The 23,214-nt window shown below is 43.7% G+C and overlaps 1 protein-coding gene across 1 annotated transcript; it reads right to left on the bottom strand.

Annotated features, from left to right (window-relative positions):
• Positions 1 to 16,297: 16,297 nt before the first annotated feature.
• Positions 16,298 to 18,178, bottom strand: LOC147639270 (trihelix transcription factor GT-3b-like). Its single transcript, XM_086789124.1, has 2 exons — positions 17,741 to 18,178; positions 16,298 to 17,152 (listed from the first exon to the last, which is right to left on the bottom strand). The coding sequence occupies exons 1-2, from the start codon at positions 18,023 to 18,025 to the stop codon at positions 16,589 to 16,591; spliced, it is 849 nt and encodes a 282-aa protein (XP_086645250.1). The 5' UTR covers positions 18,026 to 18,178; the 3' UTR covers positions 16,298 to 16,588.
• Positions 18,179 to 23,214: the final 5,036 nt, after the last annotated feature.

Raw genomic sequence — 23,214 nt, 5'->3', positions numbered from 1 at the left:
AGAGGGTTCTTACCAGGTGATGCACGGGCTCACGGTTGCTAGGACACCCATGCGTACGTCAAGGAAGATATGGATGAACTGGAAGGAATTGCTCTTGTGAACTGAATTTGGATATTGGATCTCGTTGGTTGACCAGCTGGTCTTCAACGAAGAGTCCGGATGATATATTTTTGTAAAACAATGGACTCAATATTTTGGAGGATTATGATCAGTAATAATATGGTTTCATTGAAAGATTGTTTTAAAGACAGCCGAATCTATTAAAATGGAAATTTCATATTGGGTGTGTAAGTGGTATGACTACCTTGAATTTTGCTTGAAACGCCAGCTAGGGGGCCTGGGGAACTCTTCTCCTCGATACCCAAGCAAAACATAACCAAATTTTTATAAAGGAATCCCACCAGTATAGTGGTTGGGCGGTTGGCTATAACCCATGGGTTGGCTAAACCCATGGGCCGGTTGGGGTCTGGATCGAGGGATTCCTGTGATACAAATAGTTACGATTAAGTTATGTTAGTTAGATTAAGTCCTAGGAAGACCCTTGTATAGTGGGAGGGAATCAGCGGCAATGCCTCGCTAAAGGGGGGAAAAAGCGGTAATTCTATGGACCAAGTATAAGTCCCTTCCTTGATCTCGCCATGTGGCTTTCAGGTTCGGTCAGATCAGTTTGGTTAGTTAAGACTTTGACTCGATAGATTAATTCTCCCGTTAGATGATTTTCCTGGTAGAATCGCCTGTGCCTTCTGGGTGAGGGCAGTTTTTTCGGGTTCGATTTCGGAGGAATTGCCGGGCTAGTCTCTCGTCCGGACATCTGTGGGGGCGAGGCCCCGAGTGTGGATCCATGGCTGACGTTGCTTCCACTTCTGCCGGTGCCCTGGAGAGGGCATCACGGAGGGGGGGCGGGGGTCTCACACCATAGTTTTGTGCGAAAAATCCTTTTTTGGATGTATTTTGATCTCTGTTCGGTCTCACTGCAAGGTGTTTTCAATAGTTTTGAGAAGTTCTGGTTACAAACTATCTTTGGTCAAAATCTGGTTATTACAGTGGAGCAGTATATTTTGGGAGTGCAAACAATGTTTGCACGTGTATTGCTGATCTTGGGTGTATGTACATATACTTTGGTCACATATGACGAGATACAGGTTGTGCCGAAGTAGCGCTATGGAGCAGTCACAAAAGATACTGTTGTGTTAAAGGTTGCATATAGAAATGATCTATTTGCAAGTTTTTGGTTGTTGTACAGGCACACATGTTTAAACAAACTCAATTAGATTGTTAATGAGAAGCTAGACAAGAACAACTTCCAGTCTTGGAAGTTCAAAATGACCAATTTCTTGATAGGTAAAGGATTTTTGGGACTATGTCAAAGGAGATAATGAGGATGTCTGAAGAGAATGCCACTCTAGTAGATATATTAAATGCATTCAAGGACTCGAACCGGGATGTGAGCAAAGTCATGTATTAGCTTTCAATCAATGTCACAGACATAATGTGTCACGTAGGCTGTAATGCCAGTGACCGACGGCACACCGGATGGCCAGACGGGGCTTTAGCGTCAATGCCTCGGTCGGAGCGCCGAGGATGTGGCCATCCAGGGTTCAGTGGGAAAGGAGGCCCATGTGGAGTCATGGACAGCCAGGCTAGTGTGGACGGCAGGCCACACACTATACAGCCTGGGGGATGAGGGGCAATCCTCATTCTTCCTCTGTGGCTGGGTGGTGAGCCAGAGGCCGTCCCCTCCTGTGGTAGCGCCCGTAGTGGTGCTACCACAGGAGGGGACGGCCCAGCGGTTTAATGATTGGCTCTCAATCAATTTTGGTTGATAACCTTATCCCAAAGGTCCTATAGCAAAAATCGTGGAGAAGAAGAGGTTGGCCATAGCTGGAAGGAAGGGTTCTCTCTCTCTCTCTCTCTCTCTCTCTCTCTCTCTCTCTCTCTCTCTCTCTCTCTCTCTCTCTCTCTCTCTCCCTTGCACATACTCAAGCACTCCATTGCAGGTAAGCAATTTTTGTGTTTTTTTTTTGCTTTGGAGCTTGTCAAATTGTGTTCAATTCTCTGTAAATAGAGAAGTCGACTTTGCTGTCCACTGTGTGTGGGGGGGAAGACGGCCAGCCAGAGGGATTTGGGTTGGGAATGGACGCTTGGCGCCGCTGTGCAGGACCTTCTTAAGGGGTGCGAAGACCAGCCCCAGGCGGCTAGCCACAACCGGCACAGCTGGCGGGCGGCCAGCCCTGACGGGCGGTCCGCGTGGCCCAGCAGGCGGCCAGCCCTAAACGGGCCGCCGGCCTGGCCACAGCGGGCGGTCTGCCTAGTGATGCCGGCGGCCAGCCAGGCTAGCGCCGGCCGTTAATTTTTTATTTAATCCAACGAACGCCGCCAATGACAAAAGTATTTTTTTTTTATTTTTTTTTGTTAATCAAACGAACACCTCTCTCCCGGCAGTGGAGGGATAGTCCAGGGTGGTTCAGGCACAAGTTCTCGCGGGGAATAATTTTTTTATGAGCTGTAGGCACCTTTCTCTCGGATCGGAGCATCCCGGAGTAGCGACGCTTGTAGAGGCTCGCAGCGCAACACAAATCGACAGTCGACCATAGTCGCAGACCATAGTCGCAGGCGACCGTAAGGGGGGTGACTATTCTCTCTCCACTACTGCTCATTTTATTAGCGTTTTTTTCTTGTAATTTCTGAGTTCTCGCATTTTTATTTTTGCAAGAATTAAAATATGTCTGCTAGGCGTAGTGTGTCCCCACCGCCTTCTACTTCTCTAGGGTTTTCAGGTCTCTTGTCCTCGGTCGCGGGTTTGACCCCGACTGAATTGTCAGGTCGTATACACCCGACTGGTCTGGAGTGCGCTCATCAATCACGCGTGATCAGCCAGCGCCCTCCTCGTCTGTTGACCCCGCCTTAGGACCCAGCGAGCCCGCAGCGGGCTGCAGTAGCAGATGACCCCTTTCTGCGCCGATGAGCCAAATGACATGAACACCGACGTCGTCAAGGGGACCGAGGAGGACCTCTTGGAATATGACGACGACGATTATGACCTATTGGACCCTGCCGACATCCTGACAGAGACGGAGCTCTCTAGTGGACTTTTTAAATATCTTAATGCAAAACTGAACAATATGGGTAAAGTCCAGGCTGACTTAGTCACGATGCTACAGAGCATCTCCACACGGTTAGATGCACTGACAGCCGCCTCGGCTAGTACTCCGACTCCTCGTGGTAGCCGAGCTCCTACGGCACGGGTGAGCGTAGCCTCGCCAGTGGTTGTAGGAGTACAGGCCGATGCGCGTGTACTGCGGGGCCGTCCCTAGAGACAGCTTCGTCGTTATTAAAAGACTTGAAGTGGCAAGGAGAAGGAGAGAAACAAGGACTCGGTCAACATGTTTCTAGCAAAGTGGTTAGACTTGCATGCACTGCGACAGCTAGCCTCTCATTAACCGCCGGCAAAGCATGCAAGTGGTGGATGAGTTTGACAACTCGTCCTGCCACTTGGACGGAGAAACGATGTTTCGAAAAGAGTTTTTGCCTGTTAATGAGGTGGAGAGAAGCTGGGAGTTATGGGACAAGTGCTCGATGGAGAACAAATCCCTGACTCAGTATATCTCAGACTATAAGGGAGATAGTACTTAAGGTAAAGGGGATCGATGAATTCCAGACATTGCGAGGCTTTAAAAGAGGCCTCAAAGATGATTACCTTGAGTACGTAGAGCCCTTACAGCCTAAAGACTTAGCAGAGGTAATTAAGTATGCGCAGATATTTGATGACATCAAGCGTCGTAGTGCACGTGGTGGTTCGAGCAGGGCCGAGGGTAGTGAGAAGAGGAGGTCATGCCTTAAAAGAAAAGGGTTTTGCAGTGATAAGCAGGGGGATAGGATGGACCAGGGAGGACAGGGTGGTCATTGGTCTAAAAAACCGCGACCATCCAGGAAGAAAAGAGACAGCGAAGTCCAAAAAAAAGAGGAGTATATTAAAGCGCGAAAGGAAAATCGCTGCTTTAATTGCAACGATGTAGGGCACACGAAGGCTAAGTGTCCAAAGCTTAAAGCCAGCACGAGCGGCAATGAGCCCAAAAGAGATGGTAAATCCTCTAGGCAGTTGCATACAGTCAGAGACTCCCCTCTCAGTTCCGCAGAGTTCAGAGAGGTGACAGTGTGTCATTGTGATGAGCATCACGCTTGTTCGGTGACACCAGTGATTGTTGGAATTAGGGTTGCAGGAATGCACACACAACTTCAAGAAGATGAGGAAGCTTGAGCACAACACAGTAGTGTATTATGAGTGCCAAAAATGAAAGATAACAAGCCCTAGAAGATAATGGGCGTATATACAATGCACGGGGGAAAAAACCTCCTAGTGAGGGAAAAAGTGCCCCGGCGGTCCTAAGTGTGTTCACACACATCACTACTATAATATGGTAACAAATCCCCCCTGGAGTGATGCGATGAACAAGAGCTAGCACTCATGTATAGGGAAGTGTCTAGCTATGTGGACGAATCCACAAAAGGGAGTAAGCCCAAAGCTTTGTGAAAAGCTTCGAACTTCTCACGAGGCAGAGCCTTTGTGAAAAGGTCTGCAAGGTTATCCTGTGTTGGCACATAAGCCAAACTGATCTCTCCTGCAGAGAGTCTCTCCCTGACATAATGGTAGTGCACCTCAATGTGCTTCGTACGAGCATGGAACACTGGGTTCCGCGCAACTGCCAATGCGCTCTGACTGTCAGTGAAGATGGTGGTGGCAGATGGCTGCCCAACACCCAAATCAGCCATAAGGCGTCTGAGCCACACACACTCAACCGTAGCTGTGAAAGCTGCCCTGTACTCAGCTTCACAACTAGAAGTGGCCACAGTAGGCTGCTTCTTGCTCAACCATGATATGCATGAGCTTCCAAGCATGAAGCAAAAACCACTCGTGGACACGCGTGTGTCATAACAACCAGCCCAGTCAGAATCTGAAAAAACATGTAAATCTGGCGGCAATGATCCCCCCTTGGGATAAAACAACCCAAGATGCCGAGTACCACTCAAATAGCGAAAGATACGCTTCACTGCCTGCCAATGCTTAATGCCTGGGCTATGCATAAATCTGCTCACCTGTGAGACTGCAAACTGAATGTCTGGCCTCGTAATGCATACATAAATGAGGCAACCAACAGCTGTCTGATAGAGTGTGACATCAAAGTGATCTCCAGCATCATGAAGACTCAACTTCAAACCTGTCTCCATTGGAGTAGCAATAGGCTTGCAGTCTTCAAGGCCAAATCTCCGCAACAATGTTTCAATATACTTTGTCTGACACAAAGCAATACCTCCATCACACTGCTTAAATTGTATCCCCAAATAATGATGCAAATGCCCCAAATCTGACATCTCAAAAGAGGCATTCAAATCAGCCTTAAAATCAGCAATATGACTCTCATTTGGTCCTGTGAGCAGCATGTCATCGACATAGAGAGCAATGATTAGATGTACACCATCCACACGTTTAACATACAAAGTGCTTTCTGTTGGACTATTCTGAAACCCATGTGCAGTCAAATATGCATGTATTTTTTCATACCAAGCTCGTGGAGCTTGCTTTAAACCATATAAAGCCTTTTTTAACCTGCACACTTTGTTTTCCTGCCCTCTTTGAACAAAACCACGAGGCTGCGATACATACACCTCCTCATGCAAATCTCCATTTAAGAACGCAGTCTTTATGTCCAGCTGATGTACATTCCAACCATTATGAGCTGCTAATGCACAGATGCTACGAACAGTGGTCATACGACATGTGGGAGCAAAAGTCTCATCAAAATCAATGCCCTTCTCTTGAGCATAACCTTTTGCAACAAGCCTAGCCTTATGGCGATCCACTGTGCCATCAGGCTTACGCTTCAATTTGTATACCCACTTAGTGCCAATGGCCTTCTTGCCAGGGGGCAAGTCACATAAAGACCATGTACCATTCTTCATAATAGCATCGTATTCTGCTTGCATAGCAGCCATCCAATTTTCTGAACTTTGTGCCTCATCAAATGAAACAGGCTCACTTTCATCGCACATACTAGAAACAGCCAATGCATAACAATCTGACGCATAAGAGGCACCATGAGAGCCAGAACGAGTGCGACTAGACAAAGGGGCATCCAACTTGCTGTCACGCAAAGTCTGCACCAGCCATCTAGGCATATTCCTAGAGCCCTCAATCTCTTGTCTCTCATCCTCAAGTGCATCATGCACATCTGCATCAGATATAGGCTGATCTGTGCCATCATTTAAAACCTGCATAGGCTGAAAAACTGCTTCATGAGGTATTGCACTTGACTGTGCACCACTGAAAAGAGGCAACAATGTATCATAGACATCACGTGAGCTGATATCTGTCTCCTTAGTACATGAAACCAAGGGCTGAACTGCATCTTCCACAAATACAACATCACGGCTAACCAAAATGCGCTTTGTCTGTGGATGATACAAACGATAGCCTTTGCTCTCAGCACTATATCCAACAAAAATACATTTGACAGCTTTGTCATCCAATTTTCTGCGATGTTGCACAGGCACTAATGCATATGCCAGGCAACCAAAAACACGTAAATGGCCAACAGATGGCTTGCGGCCATGCCAAGCCTCATATGGAGTGACAACCTGTAATGCTTTGGTGGGACACCTGTTTAGTACATAAGTGGCACACATGACAGCCTCAAGCCAAAAACCATGTGGTAGACTTTGACTCTTAACCATACATCTTGCCATTTCCATGAGAGACCTGTTTTTTCTCTCAGCCACACCATTTTGCTGTGGTGTATACGGCACTGTACATTGGTGTTTTATCCCACGCTCAGCCAGAAATGCATTAAATTCTGAAGACATATACTCCCCCCCTCGATCTGAACGGAGGGTGCCCATCTTACTTTCTGACACATTTTCAGCCATAACCAAAAACTGTTTGAAGCACAAAAACACTTCGGACTTTGCCTTCAAAGGATATACCCATGCATGCCTGGTAAAATCATCAATGAAAGTCACGAAGTAAAGGTAGTTTCCAAATGATGGAGTTTGCATGGGACCACAAACATCACTGTGAACAAGCTGCAATCTGCGTTCAGCTCTCACTGATCCATCTTTGGGAAAGGAAGCACGCTGCATTTTACCCAATATGCAGCCCTCACAAACATGCTTGACAGGTGCCTCAAGCTTAGGCAAAGAAGACACCATTTCAGATTTCTGCAGGCGCAGCAAACTTGCAAAATTCAGATGACCAAAACGTGCATGCCACAGTTTTGCATTTGAAATAGCCTGCGTATCCATAATAGCACATGCTGAATCCTCTACACATTTGCCATCCATATTGAGCTTATACAGCCCTCGACATAGTGAACCAGATGCTACAATGATGTCACCACAAGAGAGATCATGAACAGTACATCTGTCATCCACAAATTTTACAACCAAACCTGTTTTGGCAAATGCGGAGACTGACAGCAGATTCTTTTTGATCCCTGGCACATACAATGCATCAAAAAGTGTAAAGGTGTTGCCATTTGCAACATTCAGCACAATCTGTCCAACTCCTTTAACGGGATAAGAGGAGTTATTGGCACAAGTGACAGTATTCCCTGTGGGAGCAGACTCAAGGAAAGTGAATAAACTGCGCTGCGAGGTGATATGCTTAGTGGCACCACTGTCAAAGTACCATACATCTGAATCTACTGCAGACATACATGTGTCATGCAAAGATGGGTCATAACTGCACTGCGCATTGAATGCCCATTCTGTATCTAGCACAACATTAGCAGATTCATTGTTAGAAGGAGAGACATCTGCAACAGCCATACCAGCCTCTTTCTTCTTAGCCTCTTTCGCAGCCAGCTTAGGACACGCTTTGATGACATGATCATTTCCCTTACAGTACTTGCAAAATGTCTTCTGTTTGTCACCCTTCTTCTCATCTTTGTCTTCCTTCTTTGGTTGCGCAGCATTTGCAGATTTCTGCTTACTAGAAGAAAAGCCAGCTTTACCTTTCCCGCTTCTCTGACTAGCAACGAAAGCTTGATCTGCGACACGCATACTATTCCTGTTTTGCCTTGACTGGTCTTCTTGCAGCAAAACAGAAACTAACTCCTCAAATGATAAGGCATTGGGATTGCCTTTCATCATCAAGCGAAGAGTGGAAGCAAAACCCTGATAAGAATCTGGTAGACCATTCAAAACAGTCTGCACAAGTGAACTGTCTGACAGGATTTCATCTGCAGAAATGAGCTGCTCTTTGAAATCCTTGATCTTTGTCAAAAAGCTATCCATAGAATCACCTTCGTTCATATGCTCATTCTCCAACTGTTTTCGGAGATAAGCAACACGAGCCTCATTTCTTGCCTGATACAATGTGGCAAGTACATCCCAAGCATCCTTAGAAGTCCTGCAGGAGCGAATATGTGGGATAATGGTACGTTTGACAGACAGCGCAATCAAGGCATGAGCCTGCGCATCTCTACCATCCCAACGAATCTGCTCTGCTGAAAGTGGTGGTTCTCGAACAGCTGCTACAGCACTTGTGCCTGCACCATCATCTACAGTACCTGTTTCTGATGTGTTTGCAGCATTCCCAGCCACAATAGGACGTGCATCAATACCCTGCACAATGTTCCATAACCCCTTTGCTACCAATACATGTCGCATCATATATGCCCACAATGGATAGTTGGTGCCATCCAACTTATCCTCAGCAGCCAACATGCGGAATACATCATTGTTGTCAGCCATGGCCAATGACTGTACTACTAGATGTAAATGCTGTCTGCAAGAGGTAAACCTGTATAAAATCGACCTGTGCTATATAGCACAGCCCAAAACAGATGAATGGGCACCTGTCCTGCAGATTTTAATCTTGACAGAAAATCTGCACAGTAGGACGATTTTGCCTACGCAGTACTTGGAATGCAAAAACGGAGGGCGAAATGACTTCAGATCAAAATTCTGAAACGACCAAGCCCTACGGGCTCTCCCACGGCATATACTAACCTGCAGACGCTCGTGAAACCTCGTTGCAATCGGAGGAGATGAAGCGGCAGGTGCCGGTGATGCTGCCCGGGAGAAGGAAGCCTGCTCTGATACCAATTGTTGGAATTAGGGTTGCAGGAATGCACACACAACTTCAAGAAGATGAGGAAGCTTGAGCACAACACAGTAGTGTATTATGAGTGCCAAAAATGAAAGATAACAAGCCCTAGAAGATAATGGGCGTATATACAATGCACGGGGGAAAAAACCTCCTAGTGAGGGAAAAAGTGCCCCGGCGGTCCTAAGTGTGTTCACACACATCACTACTATAATATGGTAACAGTGATGTGGCAGCCTACTGTAGGTCCGCATGACATGGTGCGCATGTATGGCAAGATAGGTGACCGTAGAGTCACAGTTTTTATCAATGATGGAGCTAGCCACAACTTCTTGAACTACTCGTTAGTCAAGAAGTTGGGGTTGACTGAGACCCAGAGTGATCATGAGTATACTCTTGCCCTAGCCAACGGGTATGACAAAATGGTATGGAATACCATAGTATTGGGGGTCCCATTATCTATGCAGGACTACGAGGCTCCGCTTGACTTTCAAATCATGCACTTAGCCAGAGCAGACGTATATCTAGGCAAAGGAGTGGCTGTATGGTTTGGGCCCTAGTCTAGCTCGGAGTTACCTACATAATATGCTACGTTTTGAGCATGGAGGTAGAGTCATTACCCTACAAGGCGACCGTACTGTCCCCGGCACACCACTTATTTCCTCCATGGAGCTGTGCACAGCGGTCCGCATAGACCAGATAGCAGAGGTATATGCTTGTTACCCTCTTTTAAATTCTGTTTCTGTAGATGAAACTGTAAATGATGTTTGCGTAGACAAACAAGGAAACCAAAATAGCCTTGGACGAGACCCACTGTTTGAAAACCTTGTTTGGCATGCATGCGATTCAAACAAGAAAAAATCCAAGGTGAAAGAAAGTACATACTAGATACTTTAATGAATTTATTAGAGGAATTTCAAGATGTTTTTCGTGATGATTTGTCAGATGGCTTACCACCATCTAGAGAAGTAGACCATGGCATCGAAGTTATGCCAGGATCAAAACCTATAAGCAAACCTGCTTATAGATTAAGCCACTCCGAGGCACAGGAGGTGGAAAAACAATTGACAGAATATTTGAACAAAGGCTTCATTCGGCCTAGTTCAAGTCCATGGGCATTGCCTATTCTTCTGGTAAAGAAGGAAGATGGATCTATGCGGATGTGCATAGACTATAGGGCTCTTAATCAGATAACGATTTTAAAAACAAGTATCCGATGCCACACGCATGGATGAGTTGTTTGATCAACTCTATGGATCGAGATACTTTACAAAAGTAGACCTGAGATCAGGGTATCATCAGGTTAGAATTAAAGCAGAAGATGTTGCGAAGACAGCATTTAGGACCCGTTTCGGGCATTTTGAGTTTTGAATTATGCCATTTGGGCTAACCAATGCTCCAGCGACGTTTATGACGCTGATGGACAGCATTTTACGTCCATATCTGGGAAAATTCGTAGTAGTTTTCCTATATGATATTCTTGTGTACAGTAAGACACAGAAAGAACACATAGAGCATTTGCGTCTAGTGTTCGAGTTGTTGCGAGAGCACAAACTATTTGCAAAGAAGAGCAAATGTGAATTTTTTGAAACAGAAATTCACTACCTTGGCCATATTATATCCGCCGATGGTATGCGGATGGAGCCAGAAAAAGTAGAGGCTATTCTTAAATGGCCAGCACCGAAGAATCTCGAGGAACTGCAGATTTTTCTTGGCATGTTGGGATTCTACTGACAGTATGTGAAGGACTATGCAAAGATCGTAGTCCCGTTGACTGACCAGTTACGGTCAAAAACTAAAAACATTAGTTGGGGGGAAGCCCAACAGAAGAGCTTTGATAAGCTCAAGGTGACGTAGCAACTGCACCTGTTTTGACTATTGTCAATCCAAATGAGCCATTTGTCTTGGAAACAGACGCTAGTAATGAGGTCATTGGGGCCGTACTCATGCAAAGGGGACGCCCAATTTCATTTGAGAGTAAAAAGTTAGATCGTGCGCAGCGTAACTACTCGGCTTACGAGTGAGAGTTACTAGTGATAGTTCATTTATATAGTGCTTCTTTTAAGGTCCGGACGGACCATGAAAGTATGAAATGGCTTTCAAGTCAAAGTGAACTGAAGGCTAGAAAAGCTCGATGGGCGGAGATTCTACAGGAGTTTGACCTTCATATACGTTACCAAAAAGGTAAGTATAACGTGGTGGCAGATGCACTTAGTCGCATGCCACAGATTAATGAACTTAGTTTCACAGTCTTCAAGAATGATTTCTTGAAGTCACTACGTGGTTTATGTTAGCACGATCCATCTTTTACAGAGGTCTGGCGCGCTGTACGCATACGCACTTCTTCACAGACGCGACCACCTCCCTCGCTAGCACGGATTGCTAGTCCGGAGAGACTGGCCGAAGGTGCAACGGGAAGGGAAGCGAGAGTTAGTCCGGAGAGACTAGCCGTGTCTTCTGGGTATAGTTTGGAGCCGGAGAGCTCTAACGTAGGCCCTTCATCACCTTTGACTGCCACGGCTTCAAAGGGGGGTGATAAACTTCGTCGGGGGGAGAAATATACTAATTACTCCATTGACGACGAGTACTTACTCTACAAGGGTAGAGTATGTGTACCAACTATTAGTGACTTTCGGGCCCAAATTCTTAAAGAAAGTCATGGGTCATCCCGAGATTCAGAAGATCTATGAATTAGTAAAAAGACAGTTTTATTGGCCTAGTTTGTTTAAGGACGTCCAAACTTAAGTGCTGAAATGCAGTAAGTGCCAGGTCAATAAACACGAACGTCTTAAGGTTGGAGGACTACTCCATCCGCTGGAGATTCCTCAAGGGAAATGGGAAAGCATTTCCATGGATTTCATTATAGGTTCACCCACCAAGACGAGTCGAGGGAATGACTCGGTGTGCGTGGTAGTGGACAGGTTAACTAAAATGGCAAAGTTTATCGCCACCACGAAGAAAACTATTAAAACGCCAGAGTTGGCAAAACTCTTTATTGAACATCTCTACAAGCTATATGGCTTGCCCACAGATATAGTGTGGATAGAGATAGAAAGTTCAAGTCATTTTTGGAGGGAAGTCTTCAAAAAGTTGGATACTACTCTAAGTATGAGTATGGCAGATCATCCGGAGTCTGATGGTAAAACTGAAAGAGTTAACCAAATTCTAGAGGATATGTTGTGTTCTTATGTTAGTAAGAAGCAATCTAATTGGGAAGAGTACTTGCCCTTATTGGAGTTTGCCTATAACAGCTCCAAAGACTCAGCGGACTGGATTTACACCATTCATGTTAATGTATGGATTCCAGCCGAGATCTCCGATGGCTGTAGGCCTAGAAAAGGAGAAGATTCAATCTGTCAAGGATTTCCTTGAAGATATGAATGATATGCTCAGAACCGCACGTGAGAGCATTCGTAGCGCTCAGGATCGCGCTAAAACTTATGCGGATAAAGGACGTAGAAAGGTGACCTTTATAGAAGGTGACTTTGTATTCCTCGAGGTTCCTGCGCAGTCAGAAACCATAAAAACAGGAAAGTGTGATAAACTTTCTCCGAGATATTGTGGTCCTTTTAAAATCCTTAAGAAGATTAGGGACGTAGCATATAAACTTGAGTTACCGGAGAGTTCTCAAGTCCATCCTGTCTTCCATGTCAGTAAACTGAAAAAATCAGTTCACGGGTTAGAGAACGAAGTTTCTCCAGAGATTTTGGTGGACTTTATAGAGCCACCAAAGATACCACATGAACCTGCAAAGATTATAGAGTATCGTGATAGACAAACTCGACATAAAGTGTACCAAGAGGTACTTGTTAAATGGACGGACAGGGATGAGGAGGCAGCTACTTGGGAACACCATAGTGCAATTTCCAAGACTCCTTAGTTGGAGGACATAGGGGTATCAACAATACCCTCCTCGAGAAATTAGAACAGTCCTTTTATTGGCCAAAAATGAGGCGTGATGTACATTCACATGTTCAAGGTTGTAAGATTTGTCAAAAAGTAAAGGTTCCACATACAAAAAAGGCTAGTTTACTTCAACCTTTGCCTATCCCTGACGGACCTTTCATCGACATATCTATGCACTTTGTAGGGCCTCTACTAGCATCCACCGGATCCTGGAACACTCAGTGTTTCACCATTGTGGATCGCTTCAGTAAATTTTGCATACTCATCCCATGCAAGCATATGGCCACAGCTGAGGACGTAGCTCGTCTGTTTCTCAAGCATTGGTACCCAATTTGTGGTTTGCCTAGCACCATTACATCAAATAGAGATTCCAAGATTACCTCACATTTCTGGAGGGCATCATTTGAAAACTTCGAAACTAAGTTGCAGTTATCTAGTGCATTCCATCCGCAGACAAACGGCCAAACAGAAATTTATAACCAGTTGGCCTTTGATGTTCTCAAGTCATATTGTCATGACCAGCAGTCCAAATGGGAACATTATCTTCCATTGGTCCAAGCTATTTTGAATGACATGCATTCATCCAGTGTGTCGGACGGACTCCATATGAAGCAGCCTTTGGTTATCGTTTCTCCTCTTTTGACGAGATTGGTGTCTCCATCTCTAGAGGCTAATAAAACCACAAAAGCATTTTCTAAGATCATTGAGTCAGTCAAGAACCGCTTGACCAAAGCATAGGAAGCCTATAGCAGACAGGCAAATAAGTCAAGACGAGATGTCCACTTCAAGGAAGGGGATTGGGTCTATCTGCGTATCATGAAACAAAGCTACTTGGAAGCTATGAACTTGCCGCCAAGCTAAGTAGGAGGGAATGTCACATGCACTCTGCACTGTAGTGCATGGTGACAAACTGGCTCATCATCATCAGTGCAACATTGTATCAATATTAGTACCTTTCAAGATGATATTTGTTGTACACTATGACCCCTACGTAGGTCATTCTCAGCCATAGCAAGTCAGTCAGTCAGTCTTAAGTCCCTTAAGCCACTTGAAGCGACGCATTCATGTATATAAAGTCAGTAGAAACCTTAGGATTTGAATTAGAAAGCATTCTGCATATTGCATATCATTCATTCATTGCATCTAGACCATTGTAGAAACCCAAGATATCATCTAGTATTTATCAGAATATTTACTAGAAATTTTTTGGTATTTTTTCCACAAATTCCATCATTTTATACTTCATTTATATATTTAATGTAGACATGAGCAGTCGGCCAGTCCTGTAGCCAACCGACTAGCTCCTCTGACCCATATAAATAGCCAGCCCAGCATAGTATTCATTCATTCATTCATCATATTCAACATAGAGCAATCAAACGCTTGGAGCCTTCAACACACGGAGCATAAAGCGATTGTAGATTTCAACCCTCATACCTCAGCGTTTTCCTCCTACATCCCTAGGTGCATCAACGCATGGGCATTTAGCCCCTCCATCAGCAAAACGCAGCAATTTCAGCATTCAACCTTGCGTTTTCTGCATCCATATAGTTTTCAGCATTCATCTATTTATCGTTTTTCTCCAGCCACTTGGTGAAGGTAAAACGCAACATTCATATTCATTACAACATTCATACACAGTCTAGAACAGTCCCAAACAGCCCCTCTCTCAACCTCAGCTTTGCATCCCTCCCTCATTTCATTGGGAAGAGTGCATAGGCTCGAGATTGGACATTAATGGTGCTTCTACAAACGTGTACAGTTCAGCCTAACTCTTGGTCTTCAGAGGTCTTGCATTTGGCTTATCGTCAGTCACACCATCAATCTCTTCAAAGATAATAAAGCAAATACTATTCCGATAGGCCCTTCAGTGGGTAATTCGGGACCCCATACGGTGTACAGTGTCGGACTATTAAGTACATAAGAGATAAACAAGAATATCCACAAGCTCTCTATACATAGTCTCATCCACATGTGGCAATCCTCAACTAACAACCTAATATCTAATTTTTAAGGAGATTGCGACTTGCTTACAATTGGTCATCTCGAATGCCTTCAATATCTCGCCGGTGTACCTTTGTTAAGGATGAAGATATAGTTGCATTGATGCCTTCAATATCTCACGACTGTACCTTTGCTAAGGGATGAAGATGTGATGTCAAACCTCTATCATCAAACAATAATGCATGAATCCAATGTTTTGATTTTAAACTCTTGTTTCAACAACTCCTATATCTATGTGCTAAATGCAATTTCTTGCCTTTCGTAATGCGATCATCCGCATACAAAACATTAACCAAGCATCGTCCCCTTTCTCCCCCAAGTGCCTTTTTCACTTTGGAGACCTTGTTCTATAAAGCAAAGACCTTGGAACGTGGAGGTTATTCTACATACATTTCATCCTCAAGGACTCTAGTGTGTAAAGCACGCTTCACATCCATTTAAAGTACCACCCATCTCTATGTAGTCGCTAAGGCCGGGGCTCTTTGTATCGTGGTCAATCTTGATGTGGGGTTGAAAATCTCCTAGAAGGCAAAACCTTCCGCTTCAGCAAAGTCTTTTGTAAAGAGCCTTGCTACTTAAAATACACAATCCCAATAACATTGCATTTTTTTGGAATGATCCACAAGGTCAAAGAATAATGGCATACTCTTTCTAGATAGCCTTCGTCCATTCCAAGCATCTATTGCACCCCTACAAGAGAGGCAGGCCCATGAACTTTCATCACCTCACTCATGGGGGCATAGTTGATGGGGTCCTCTCAAGCCGCATTCTGCTCCTATATCCTCGTACATCTATGAACATCCTTTTTTTTCTAAATGCCTCTGTTGGTGCAAAATAGAATCAAGAAAACAGCACATTTGCACATTGTCCTCTGGTGCAGGCAATAGTAGAGAGTCTTTACACCCCTTCAACTCCATGAAAATGTTCAAATTTTACTTCTTCCATTATCGCAGCTAAGCTGTGAGCTTAAAACAACTCAACTCTCAGAACATAAGCTTGCAAGTCTTCCCAAAAAAGCTGCTAGAAAGCCCAACCAATCGAACATGTGTGCTTAGGCAATGAATACAGATGGTACAAAAGAAAAAAGAAACATCTCACCATACTCCATGGCAGGTAAAGACCATGAACAACCAGCATATAAGAGAAACCATACACAGAAGAACAAAGCACAGCTCCTGATACTAAAGGCACACAAAGAGATGACACATAACAAGACATACCAAGTACATGGAAGTTTGATGTGTGTTTGATGTGCATGCATGTGGATGTTCAAGGGAAGGAAAATTTGGAGTAAGATGTCTGTTATAGTTAGAAGTCAACATTACAGAAGATAATGTTATGGCTGTCTAATAAGAGAAGAACGCTGTAATATACAATGGGCTTTAAGCGTACGAAATGTGAGGCCAAGCACAAAGGACAAAAACATAACCATACTTTTCAAGGTAAGCAGAGTAAGGAGATAGGCGGAGAGATCATGAAATGAATGAAATGACCTTCAAAACACCGAAGGACTGCAACCAAGGAGATGACTTGATTTTCCACAACAAAGATAATGAGATAAGATGACCTTTGGCATCAGAGGTCCTCTCTGGTAAGCCGGTTCAAAACGGCACTGAAAAGAGCATCTCTATTCTCAGCCCGAACCTCTTCTCTCGCCCTCCTCTGATCATCTCTTTCGCGCCAGTGCTGCTCCCTCATGATCCTCTCAGTCTCTAGGCTCTCCATCACATTTCGACACTCCTGCTCTCTTATCCTGCGCTGTTCTTCTCTTCTCTCCATATTCTCCCTCCACTGCAACTCCAGCCTTTGATGCTGCTGAAAAAAATCCTCCAGCACCTCCTGCATCCTGTTAGCCCTGCATTTCTCCGTAGAAGCCCTCCTCTGGCTTTCCCTGTCTGTTTTCCTCTTCTTGCATTTCACCACATGCTCATCTTCGCTTGCATGATCCTCGTCATCATCCTCATCCGACAAGTCCTCACATGCCCTGTTCAGAGTCCTGCCTGCCACCTTCATTCCCGTGCCTGATTCCGACTCTAGCAAGAGTCTATCCATACTCTTGGTTCGATCTGTGAAAATGGCATGCAACTCCTCAAAGAAGGGGCAGTGTCGGTCATTGTCAGGCTCCAAGGTTTCCAGTCCCTGCTTCAGATAGACAGAAGTGAGGTAATGTTACCAAGAAACTGACTCTTAGCATAGATTAGGCAGTTTGCAGGGATGACGATTAAAGCCAAGCACAATGCTAGCAGAAAACTATTTCACGGGAAAGGTAGAATTTAGCATGAGAACAAGCAAGAAAGCTAGCAAAAGACTAACTAATCATCGAAATTACGGCGCTTCACTAAGCCAGCGGCAAGCAGATGAACCAAACTGTCAACAATAATTGGGTTTTCGGCAGAGATAAGTATTCCAGTAGTCGCCACGACAAAGAAAAAATAAAGGCAGACAGTGATTAGGGTTTCAGAAGACGGGGTTAATCAAACGGCAAGCAAGAAAACGATTGTTGCCGGCAATTCGGATTTCAATAGTCAGGGTTAAGCAGGTATATTGGCGGTAGCTAGGGTTCGCACAGATTAGGGTTAAAAATCCGGGAAACATAACTGACGGAAGTAATTAGGATTCACTCTAGGTTAAGCAGGAAAAACACCCTCTTGAAAGAGATAAGGGTTTCATAAGCCTAGGGGCTAGCAGTTAAGCCAGGTATTTAGGAGTGGGGTTCTGAGAGCCTACCTTATAGCGATTGACGAGATTTTTCCACTTGCATTTGCACTGCTCCGCGCTGCGGCGGTAACCCTTCTCCTTCATCTTGGAGGCGATGGACTCCCAGAGAGTTTTGTTGCGCTTGGTCTGGGTGAAGTCCTGCGCGCGGATGGCAATGAAGTCTGCGGTTTCCTGGAAGCCCCACTGGGGAAGGCGGTCGCCCTTCTTGGCGATGGAAGAGGCGGGGAGCGGGAGGAGGGCAGAGACAGAGGAAAGGTCAGAGGCGAGCGCCTGCTGAAGCAGGAGGGGCGCCATGGTGGTGCCTCCGCCAACATCTGACAAAAGCTCCGACCTCTGGGCAAACGCCAGGTTGGGGTTGGGGTTAGGGGTAGGGTTAGGGTTAGAGCTTCTGTCTGTGTGATGCCTGTGGCTGTGCGATGCAACTGCGCGTGATGACGGTGTGAGGATGATGCAGAGAGACAGCCAGTTTGTGTTGTTTTATAACTATATCTCTATGTCGCTTTGCCATGCGTGTGGGCGCCTCCCCAAGTCAAATGTTGGGCGGATAGTTCACGACAGGTTTCACATTGTCAGTAAGAGACTCCCCCTACCCACGTGATACGTTTGATATGCTTTGATACTAGGATTCGGAAAGACTGAGGGTTTTTCCTTGTCTTCCTAGGTACGTTTTATATGCTTTGATACTAGGAAGACTAATGGTTTTCTTTTTTTTTTGTAATGGATTAAGATAGATGGAACTTGTTATGTAAATTGTTGAATGTTGGCAAGTAAAGGGTAGGGATTGGGGGGCCAGTAGTCAGGAAGTGTTTGTTTGGCTGTAAAAAGAATCTTGATGTAAAGTGGATTTTGCAGTAATATATACATAATTATTGGTCCTATAAAAAAAAAACTAAGGGTTTTTCTTTGTCTACCTAAGTATGATATGATTGATACTATTAATCCCATGGTCAATGGCAGTGGGCAGCGTGTGGGCACCTCCCCATGTCAAATGATGGGCGGTTAGTTCAAAACCGATTTCACATTGTCACTTTAAGAGACTCCCCACCACCATCAAGGTAAAGAAAATCCCTCTACCCGCATGATACGTTTGATATGATTTGATACTAGGAAGACTAAGGGACCTAGGTATGATATATGATTAATACTATTAACAAGTTGATATGATTTGATACTAGGAAGACAAGGGACCTAGGTATGATATATGATTAATACTATTAACAAGTTGACACATGTTGTTCCATCCCGATTCCCTATCGTTAGATAAAAGGGCATCATTGAGTTCAAGAAACATATTTTTAGGAGACATAGACATTTCCTCTTTATATCTTAATCTTATCAAGAATGAAACTTTCAAAAATAGATATAGTTTCTTGAAAATTTATTATTTTTGTATCTTTTCCAATTGGCTCATGTAAATTTTCGAATCAATTCCATCTAGCTCACTTCCTACTAGGAAATCTTTAATGTTCTAGTCTATGTATGTGTGTGTGCAATGTCGTCGTATGGATCATGTGTACTCTACTTGTTTGGCTATGAGATGGCTCTCTCTCTCTCTCTCTCTCTCTCTCTCTCTCTCTCTCCTCTCTCTCTCTCTCTCTCTCTCTCTCTCTCTCTCTTAGTAATAGAAGATATATTACCAAAATTACTTTACAAATGGTCACATGGTCGCCATGTGATGTACTAGCTTTCCCTCACTAATTACTCCGAACCACAGGTGTAGCTTGGAGTACCCCCATCCAATCTCTCTCTCTCTCTCTCTCTCTCTCTCTCTCTCTCTCATGGGGATGGGCAGGTAGGGAACTAGTAGAATACTCTTTCTTTTCTTTTCATTATCTTATCAAGTAAAGTAAGTTAAGTCCAACTAGAACTCTTATAACCTATTAATATTTGCACAACAAATACCCCATTCATTATGGGTCTATTCCCATGTTGCCTATGGATGCACCTAGTTACCATAGTGATTTCTAGTATGCAATTAAATTTTGAAATCCAATTCTCGTGAAAAAACTACTTGACACAGCGTGGAGTGATACCCACTACAAAGTATCTTATATGTGAGTTAAGCAGTTCAGATATCCTATGTTCTCTTTTCGCAACCACTTTGCCCACTATGGAAAGATTCTCTTTGTGTAATTAAACACCTTCAAACTACAACCAACCACTACGATGTGGAAATTGGTCCTATGGCACTACATTAAACACACCCACATCCAAGGAAATAACCATTCCATACATGGAAACTTAGGAACAATTAGCATGCAAGCATTGGTTGAGTAAAATTGGTTAGTTACACCACACACAAGGAATAAAGTGGTTAGTCACACCAAGAGAGTTAGAAAGAGAGAATTAGAGAGAGTGTGTGTGTGAGTGTAAGAGAGAGAGAGAGAAAGAAAGAGTGTGTGTGAGTTAGAGAAAGGTAAAGAGGGAAAGTCAGAGAGAGAGAGAGAGAGAGAGAGAGAGAGAGAGAGAGAGAGAGAATTATAAAGAGAGAGAGAGAGAGAGAGAGAAAGAAAGAGTGTGTGTGAGTTAGAGAAAGGTAAAGAGGAAAAGTCATAGAGAGAGAGAGAGAGAGAGAGAGAGAGAGAGAGAATTATAGATAGTTAGAGAAAGGTAAAGAGAGTGAGTTAGAGAGAGAGTGTTAAAACCCTAAAGATCTCTCTAGCTAATCACTATGCGCATAAACATGCATAGACCAGGCATATACTCATCCACCCGAGCCCAAGGGTGCACACATAAATACAATGAAGTACCACATACCTTACCTTGGTGTCCCATACCACCTAGAGATATGACTTTATTTCAGTAGCATATAGCTCTAGCATGAAATGACAAGAGGGTAGATACAATCCTCTACATAAGAGAACATCCCCTGAGAGTGCCCCATGCCCCTATTATATGGCCCTCAAGTGACTCTTGACTCTCCATTTCCATGTGTGACCCTTGGTTTGCCTGACCCTAACCTTAACCCAAGGTTAGACCTAACCTTTGCCCCACTAGAGCATGTTCCTATGCTCCCATGCTCCCATGCCTAGGGTGGGTTAGCCTCCTAGTATATGCACATATAATGTGCATAAGCTTTCATCAAAAGCTAATAAAGCTTTAACAAAGCTTTAGAAAGCTTAATATTTTTTTTTTGAAGAAAACGTGGAGGGGGGTTGCAGACAACCGGGGGAGCATTTCCTTCCTCTTTCCCTTCTCTATCTCCGCACCCTCTTCCACCATCTCTTTTCTCTCTTCTCTGTTAAACAAAGTGATTATATCTTAAACATGATTATGAAATAATCAAGTTTAGCCACTAAACATGTGGGTTAGTTAGCCATTAAATTTTAATTAATCAACCCAAATAAGAGGTGTTCCCACGCGGAAGAGATCTTTTGAAGGAAAATTCAGATTAGAGAGATTGAAAAAATGCCACACACACGGGAGAGAACCCAGTGCATCAACACGTTGCCCCCTACTGAAATTCAATAGAAAATTTTTAATAAAGAAACTTAGATGTTTGAATATCAAATGAAGATGTTACGTATCAGGCATGTCGATGGAATACTTTATCTCAAAAAGTAATAATGTCACCAAATAGTGTGTCTATAAAGAATCTCTTTATTGTTGAAATATACAAGTGAATAGGGTGTGTGCAGGAACAAGCCTTGGCTAGAGGCTGTAAAAGAGAATCTGTAAATTTAAGAGAACCTATGAAAAGGTGAGAAGAATCTACTGGGAGAGAATAAAGGGTAGCATGAGGAGATTTAGGAGGTGTGGAGATATTCTGGGAGAGGTGGAGAGAATCAAGCAAAAGAGGTGGAGTGAATCAAAGAGAAATCAGTGGGATTAGATGCTTGGATGTAAACTCTATAAATTGAGGTGGAGAGAATCAAGGAGAAATCAGTGGGATTAGATGCTTGGATGTAAACTCTATAAATTGAGGTGGAGAGAATCAAGCAAAAGAGGTGGAGTGAATCAAGGAGAAATCAGTGGGATTAGATGCTTGGATGTAAACTCTACAAATTGAGGCATTGGCCTAATGAGAACTTGCTGGTTTTTTATTATCCATGCCTACATTAATCTATCACTTAATTACGTGTTAATTATCATCTAATCTCTTTGTGGAGATATTTTGGGAGAGGTGGAGAGAATCAAGCAAAAGAGGTGGAGTGAATCAAGGAGAAATCAGTGGGATTAGATGCTTGGATGTAAACTCTATAAATTGAGGCATTGGCCTAATGAGAACTTGCTGGTTTTTGATTATCCATGCCTACATTAATCTATCACTTAATTACTCACTAATCACGTATTAATTATCATCTAATCTCTTTGTTAATGATGTTGATTCTAGCATTTGATCCACCATAGCTCATCACATTGCTGTAATTTTAAATTTTATAGCCTATATCCAACTTGATTCGGGGAGCCAAATCGGTATATACGCTCTCATTCAATTTGTGGTTTTTTAGTGTCTCTAAGTTTCTTAGTCTCCACTACTCCAAGATTTTTAAAGCTTAATCCCTTGTACTAAGAGTGGCAGGTTTGTTCACCCTGGGTCCATGGTTTTTCCTGCTTGGATACAAAAAGATTATGATCATTGAAATCCTTGTACTCTTGATTTTGATCATTCTATTCATGAATCCATCTTTCATTATCTCTGTTAATACTATAGTCAAAGTAGCAGCTTCATATAAACCTAAAGCTTTTTGTCTAGTCTACTCATAAAACTTCTTTTATAAGTTTGGTCCTTTTTGTGGTATCAGAACCAAACCATCCTTTACTCTTGCCAAACCTACTCTAGGTAACCTTGAATAACACTAAGTATTTCTCATTCTTTTTTCTTTTTAAAAGAAAGTGATCAATTTGTATGCCATGGGGGGGGAACTGGATATAAGTGGACCCTAAGTGGGATCCTATCCTTGATATACCTTTAACAAGGGTACACTTTTGTACTTTGCATGCATTGCTGAGAATGATAGAGAAATTAGCGTGTGAGTATGTGTGTTTTACTTATAAAATGCAACCTACTTCTGATGCTCAAGCAACATGTAAGAAAGTGAAACAGTTTTTATCAGAGATAGGATTGCACTAAGACCGAGTGGAAATCAAGAAGGATGAGAAGATGTTACAAGTGAGTGGAAATTTACCAAACCATGTCTTGGAGGGGCTTCTCTGTACCACACAATTGTTATGGCTAACCCAAACCCCCCTTGAAACACATCCAACAAGAGATTACCTGCTGGTGAACTATAACTTTCATGAGGATCTTTCCAATGGCCAAGCTCGTAACCCTTGAGACCTCCAAGCTCTACAACTCCTTGAGAAGCAATTCCACCGCATCTCCTGCAAGCATTGTCACACCGTCGCGTTGCACTACGTGTACTCGTCCTTTCTCTCACCTCACTTCACTCACACACACTCACTATCATGCATTAGAGAGAGAGATTAGCAAGAGGATTAGCAAGAGCAAGACTCTATTGCACAATGGGAGAGTTTTTTTA

The sequence above is a fragment of the Cibotium barometz genome, chromosome 4 (genome assembly GCF_041138505.1).
Source record: "Cibotium barometz isolate CiBa-2024 chromosome 4, ASM4113850v1, whole genome shotgun sequence".
NCBI classification, from domain to species: Eukaryota; Viridiplantae; Streptophyta; class Polypodiopsida; order Cyatheales; family Cibotiaceae; genus Cibotium; species Cibotium barometz.
The sequence above is the reverse complement of the archived record's forward strand: the minus strand, read 5'-3'. Positions and strand labels throughout refer to the sequence as shown.